Source organism: Salvia splendens, chromosome 3 (genome assembly GCF_004379255.2).
Source record: "Salvia splendens isolate huo1 chromosome 3, SspV2, whole genome shotgun sequence".
Taxonomy (NCBI): domain Eukaryota; kingdom Viridiplantae; phylum Streptophyta; class Magnoliopsida; order Lamiales; family Lamiaceae; genus Salvia; species Salvia splendens.
The window spans coordinates 44,644,132-44,651,488 of NC_056034.1; the positions used below are offsets into that span (position 1 = coordinate 44,644,132).

Consider the following 7,357-nt stretch of genomic DNA (forward strand, 5'->3'; position numbering starts at 1 on the left):
GAACACCCCTAATAATTAAAATGTAACTATTTTTAGTTTATTATTTTGTTAAATAAAAAATACTGCAGATTTTTAAAAATACAACAAATATTTTTTCTGTAGCTTGATCCAGCAAACTTATCAATAGTAGGTCTAGGTTGGGTCCAAACTAATAAAAAAAGAAATATAGCTCAACCCATTTCAGTTGTGGGCCCAAGTTGAACTGAACTAACTACAAGCTGTGCAGTTCGAGATAGACTTAGGAATTTTGGAGACGATATGAATTTTAATTTGAAATTGATATAGCATAAGGGGATTGAAAGATAAAGTGATTAGGGACTTACTCTATTGTTAATAGAGAATTAGACCTATTTTAAAAGAGATAAATATTTATCAAAAATAGAAAATGGACTAATTTGATATAACAGTCTAAAAAAAAGGAATATTACTTCGGGAGACGGATAGAGTATATTATATCACATTCATAAAAAACCAAAATATTAGTTTGTGCATTAGAGACTTAGCTTTGGTCAAACTCAAATATGTTTAGATTACCACTATTATTGCACCCCAATTATCTCATTTTTAATTGGTGCCTAAAACTTTACCGGTGGTGCACATAGATATTCCTAGCATTTACTAATAATTAATTACATTATCAAATATTTCAAACATGCATATCCGATCCTCCCAATAACTAGGTTGATCATTATCAAATTGTTATTTAAACTACACTTAGTGGGTAATTATTATTCCCATAATTGTCACTATTACATATGTCCATCCACTAAATAATTTCCTAATTATAGAAGCTTCCATTTGGTTATATAGTTTTCCACGGGAATAAAACTTTTATTTAATTCTTGATGCGGTCTATTAATTAAGTGCAAAATTATTAGCAACAACAATAGTGGGACTTTTGCTAGGAATAATATAATTTAACTTTTTCATCCGATTTAAATAAAGGATTACTGACAATGACATATTTAAGCCACCCAAGAAATTATTATTACCCACAAAATCCAAGCATAATAGAGTTTAGTTCCCTAAATCATTACTTTTCCTCGTTGATAGAGTCACAAGTATTATTTATAAGAACTATTTCTCACAGCTTCAAAACACTATCTTCTTCTTCACTTCTTCTTCAATTATTTTGGAGTTGGGAAGTTGAAAATGGAGAATTCAGAGATAGCTGAGAAGGGTGAAAGGCGTAAGGGAGGCCTCATCACCATGCCTTTTATCATAGGTATATTTCAATTTTTGCTACATAAATATACACATATAAATTATACTATATAGTTATATTATATGTACTTATCTTTCTTCTAACATTATGAAGCTAGAAACTTCTTTTTAATCAATTTTTTGTTATTTTCATGAATCATCATATAATCACAAATTTCTGCGTCCGCTCCAATCAAATTTTAAAACAAATTTATGTATCCGCCCTTGCATTTCTTCACCATAGCCTTTTTTGTTATGACGAGGAAAACTCGTTGTCCTAGTTAGATAATTGGATTTTGTGTGTTTTTCCAAGAGGATCAATAATGGTTTCTTATGTCCCCTTGTTGTCTCGAAACCCAGTCTTATTGGATAGATGAGTTATCTACCCTACCAAACATGCACACTTACTGTCCAGTTGGATTCTATTGTAATTTCTTCAAGTTTTGATATATCATTTATTCATATATGTGCAGCAAATGAAGCATTTGAGAAGATTGCAGCATATGGGCTTATGCCAAACATGATTCTATATTTGGTTGGATCCTATCATTTCAGCGTGGCCAGAGGAACGAACGCATTGTTCATATGGAACGCGACCTCCAACTTCATGCCGGTGGTCGGAGCTTTTCTCTCCGACTCCTATTTTGGAAGATTCCTCGTGATTTCTGTTGCGACGGTCATTGTTCTCTTGGTCAGAATCTTTCTCCCTACCACTCTGTTGTTTACAATCGCGACGCCTTTTTATCTTAGTTTGTGTGGTCATAAAACAAAGAAGAAAGAAAGAAACAAACAAAAGCTTTTGTCTTTGCTAGAAAATGAATAGTTGTATGTTTTTGGGTGAGAAGTCGGCTTACAGCATTTTATTCTTTTGAAAATCAAGCACACACAACATTTCAAACTTGTGATGGCTTTTTATTCTAACAACTTTCTCTTTTTGTTTTATTGTTTTTTTTCTCCTTTTCTACACCGTGAACCTTTTTTAGGGTGATTATAGAAGTGAACTTCATGTCTTTGTTTTCTATCATAAATTTATATAAATATGTTGCATGCCTTATGTGATCGAGCACTGTGATCATCAGCAGTGCTCGAGTTTGTCTACGTTAGCGTTATTGATTTTGTTTGATTACTTTTATATTATTATTGGCGTCATTAATTTTATATATTACTCATAAAATTAAAGCGCTAGAGACAATAGGTATCCAATTTTGACTTTTATGTAATTTTTTAAATTATTAACGTAAACTATCATTCCAAATTTATCAGAAACAAAATAAATATATAAAAACAATACAATAACACTAATATGGACTAAACCAAATCTTGCAAGTACTGGAAATACAATTTTCATTGTAAGTAGTAGTACAAATTTTCAGTCTTATATATATACCTTACCAAATTGCTAATAATCCACGTAGGGTCTAATAGTACTATGGCTAACCGCCATAATCCACTCGGCCCGGCCACCCCCATGCGACCCCCGCCTCGGGAACTGTGCGAAGCCGGACGCGGGCCAATACGCCTTCCTCTTCGCGGCCTTCGCCCTCCTGTCCATCGGGGCGGGCGGCGTGAGGCCGTGCTCGTTGGCTTTCGGGGCCGACCAGTACGACGACCCCGGAAACCCCAACAACCAGAAGGTCCTCCTGACCTTCTTCAACTGGTACTACGCCTCGGTCGGGGTCTCCCTCATGGTGGCCCTCACCGTCGTCGTCTACATCCAAAACGAGTTCGGGTGGATCATCGGGTTCGGGGTCCCCGTGGGCCTCATGCTCTTCGCCTGCGTCATGTTCTTCCTGGGCTCCAGGCTCTATGTCAAGGTCAAGCCCAACAACAGCCTGTTGACGGGCCTGGCCCAAGTGGTGGCGGCCGCGTGGAGGAAGCGCCGCCACCGTGGTGGGGAGGAGTGTAAGTATTACCACTTGAAGGGGTCTAAGCTTGTTGAGCCGTCGCAAAGACTTTGGTGAGTTTTGCTAATTATGTCACACTTTTTTTTTGTAGTGGAATGATTTAGTGAATCCTCCACTTTGGTAGCTTGAATAAAGAAATTAAAGGCTATACATATTTTTACCTTTTGATATTAGTAATTTCTAGTGGAATAATTAAGTCAATCCTCCACTTTGGTAATTTGATTAAACAAATTAAAGGATTTACATTTTTTTTCTTTGCCTTTTGGGAATTTGATACGAAGTGCTCCGATTAAATTTTAGAGCAATTGCAGCTGCGTGCTCTACCATCATCTTGAGCACTATGTGCTTGCACGCATGCTCATGTGAGAGCACTCTTTTATTACCCAATCAGAGTCTGACACTGTGTATTATTTTGATTTTTAATAATTCAAAAAATCAAAATTTAATTTTTTTTTCTTACTTTTTATCTATAAATATACACCTTAACTAATTTTTTTAAGGATTTAATTATGTACTCCTACTAACTTTTTCATTTATTAAAATTCATAAACAAGAAAAAATAAATATATATGAATATGATAATTGCTGAATTTATTAAGGTTGTTTTTTTTTTAATTTCTTAAGGTTGTTGATAGTAGTAACGAGTCTAGCTTATAATTACTAGGAGGGGGAAAATGCCCCTCAAATTTCCACATAATTTCACACACTCACACGTATAAATTACTTGACTTTTTATAAAATTTATTTGTTTTAATCTTTTACTACTAAATTTACCTTCTTAAATTCTCTAGGATCATGGATGTTCTTAAAAATTAATCAAATTAAAAGGATAGCATATTTCATCTATATTTAAATGATAGTAATATTATTGATTGAGCATTAATCTATTATGTTTGCATCAGCTTCTTTAACAAAGCCTGCATCATAATCAACTCTGAGAAAGAGGTGAACCCAGAAGGCTCGCCGTCGGATCCATGGAGGCTCTGCACCGTGATGCAGGTGGAGGTGCTGAAATCCCTCATCGACTTGGTCCCGGTCTGGTCGGCCGGGATCATGATCGCGGTGCTCATAAACCAGCACTCCTTCCCGGTGATCCAAGCCCTCACACTAGACCGAACCCTAGCCGGAAACTTCAAGATTCCCCCGGGCTCGTTCGGCATCTTCTCCGTCATCGCCCTCACGTTGTGGGTCGTGCTCTACGACCGGGCCATCGTCCCTCGTCTCACCAAATACACGAAAAACCCTCGTGGCATCGGCGTCAGGGCCCGCATCGGACTTGGGCTCTTCATCTCGTGCCTCGCCACCGCCACTGCCGCCCTGGTCGAGCGGAAGCGGAGGGCCGCGGCCCTCCGCCAGGGACTCCAAAATAACCCTAAGGCACAGGTATGGTTAATACTCCTAATTAGCAAATTTCTACAAATATAGCCTCTATTTTTTTTTTTCTGTATGGCGTGTATAGATGATAGTGAAATTGTGTATCTCTGCAGGTGGACATGACCGCAATGTGGCTAGTGCCGCAGCATGCACTGACTGGATTGTCGGAGGCCCTAAACGCCATAGGGCAAATCGAGCTTTATTACTCGCAGTTCCCAAAGAGCATGGGAAGCATTGCGGTGGCACTCTTCGCGCTAGGCATGGCCGTGGGGAATATGGCCGGGAGTGTGATAGTGAGCGTAGTGGATTCCGTTTCTCGACGAGGCGGCGGTGAAAGCTGGGTCGCAGATAATGTCAACAAAGGGCACTACGACTATTACTATTGGGTCCTCACGATCTTAAGTGTCGTGAATTTGATGTATTTCATCCTTTTAAGCCGATTCTACACGTGCTTCGAGAAAGAGAAAGTTTGGGATTCAAATGTGATAGAGGATGACGACGAGGCCAAACCCAAACACGACTTGTCTACACATTTCTCTACATAGAGATTATTTATGGCCTAAACCTTTTTTTATTTTCATATTATAATTTTAATAAGATGTTGGAAATTTTATATCATCTCTATATTTTCTTTTTCTAATTTAATAAAAAAGATAACTATCTTCGTCCAATAAAAAAGATAATTATAGTGGACCAAGATGGGTGAAAGAGCCCACACGCGCACGCCGCCGCCGCCGCCCGCCCGAGCCCGAGCTCGTGGTCGTGGTCGTGGTCCTCGAGCCTCGGTCCCGATCCCGATCTTGATCTTGATCCTTGATCCTTGGGCTCAGGGTCTGGACCCGTAATAATCTTTTTAGACCACCGTTGAGTCAGCAATCCAAGTGGCTTGACACGTCGTCAAGTGTGGCACAGTCAAAGCTGCCACGTGAGAAAAGCACACGCTCCACACGCGAATAGCGCACTCCTACCACACGCTTGTAACCGCCGACGGTTACGAATCTGCCATGATGAGCCTTCATGGCTTGGTTGACCCTGCATGGTGGCTTGGCATGTAAATAGACTAGCCATTCCACTGCATTAGACACACATTACACCATTCACAAGCATAAGCTCTCTCCCTCTCTCTGCATTGTTTTTCTGTCGAAAGCTCTGCCCTCTCCTCCATCCAGTTCGCCGGAGCTCTGTTGATTGCGGTGCTGCTTCACCAGAGACGTAGCCGTTTTACCTTTGGGGACGACACGCCAAACCGAGAGCACTACCGGGGCGTATCTCGTCTTGAGAGAAGAGGACTCCTCGACTCAGCTAAACACTGTTCATGGTTCTTTGTTTCGATTCTTTCATTGTAATTCAGTTTCAGTTTTCCATTCTGTATTCATTCTTTTGGGTTGTATTACACCCTGTTGTTATCTCTTGTAATTCCAGAAACCAACAATCGCTAGACGAGATAGCTTGCCTTTGAAGGAATTTGGACCTATAAACTGAACTAAAACTTTCGAAACTTAAAACACCTTTTGCTGGAGATGTCGACTGAATCCAACACCGCTGCTGCCACCTCCACCGCTGCCATTCCCTCCACCATGGCGACCACTGGACCGATCAACACTTCGTCGTTTCCGACGATGATGCCCACTCCAGGGCGCTACCCATCTTCGTCAACAACCCCTTAGGAGTTCGTTAACCCCCTTGGGCACACTGGTGGATCCACCTCGAGTGGATCGGTTGGTTCCACTTTTAGTGGTTCCTTCGGATCCTTAAATGGATCGAGTGCTGGGGCCTTCGGGTCTCACACGAATGCTGGGGCCTTCGGGTCTCATGCGGGTGCTAGTCCCTTCGGGGATAGTACGATCATGGCGGGCTCTATGCCCAACATGAATGGTGGGGGCTCTATGCCCAACCATGTTGTTGGCTCCTTCGGGGGCAACGGAATTGGTTCCTTCCATGGACCAAGTGCGGCACCTTTGGCACCAAGAATTATGCCACCTGCCGAGAAGCCACAAAAGTTTGGAGGATCTGACTTGACAATATTGGGCGTCGCCAACTACCTCACGGAAAACGAGCCGCCCGTGCCAAGCGACCAAGAGACTAGGCTCGAAGTCATGGCGGACTATGAAGCTTGGAGAAAAGGGGATTATCTATGTAAAAATTTTATTTTAAGTGCATTAGATGATAGCCTCTATAATGTATACTCCAATGTAACCACATCTAAACAAATGTGGAAAGCCTAGAAAAGAAGGATAGCATAGATAATGCTGCAGGTACTGAACAAGTTGTAGCATCCAAGTTTATGGACTACAAGATGGTCGACTCTCGACCTATCATGGAGCAAGTCCAAGAGCTCCAAATGATCATCCACGCATTAGTGGCTGAAGGGATGACCTTTCCCAAAAAATTCCTAAGGTGCACGATCATTGACAAGCTTCCTCCCAGTTGGAAGGACTTCAAGAGCTATCTCAAGCACAAGCGAAAGCAGATGACCCTTGAAGACTTGATCGTGAAATTGCGCATTGAGGCTGATGTGCGCAAAAGCGACCAAAAGGCTAAGGGCTTCACCTCACTTGAAGCCAAAGCCAATCTGTTGGAGCGGGGCGGTCCCTCCAACAAACGCCCTAGCCCAAATCGTCCAAATGACAAAGAGAAGGGAAAGCAGCCTACAAAGAAGTTTGAAGGCGATTGCTACAAATGTGGCAAACCGGGCCACTTTACAAAGGACTGCCGCAGCAAGAAGAAGAAGTCGGTTGTCCACGTCGTTGAGAAGGAGTTCAAGGACTGGGATGAAAATGACCTCATTGCTGCGGTCGCTGAAGAGGTTAACCTTGTTGATAACAAGGGTGACTGGTACATCGACACCGGTGCTACTGCTCATGTCTGCTCAGATA

The 7,357-nt window shown here is 41.4% G+C and overlaps 1 protein-coding gene across 1 annotated transcript; it reads left to right on the plus strand.

Moving 5' to 3' along the window:
• The first annotated feature begins 1,009 nt into the window (after positions 1-1,009).
• On the plus strand, positions 1,010-5,099 carry LOC121796314 (protein NRT1/ PTR FAMILY 1.2-like). Its single transcript, XM_042195145.1, has 5 exons — positions 1,010-1,225; positions 1,677-1,894; positions 2,619-3,160; positions 4,010-4,490; positions 4,595-5,099. Exons 1-5 carry the CDS (start codon positions 1,153-1,155, stop codon positions 5,024-5,026), a joined length of 1,746 nt encoding a protein of 581 aa, XP_042051079.1. The 5' UTR covers positions 1,010-1,152; the 3' UTR covers positions 5,027-5,099.
• The last annotated feature ends 2,258 nt before the right edge of the window (positions 5,100-7,357 follow it).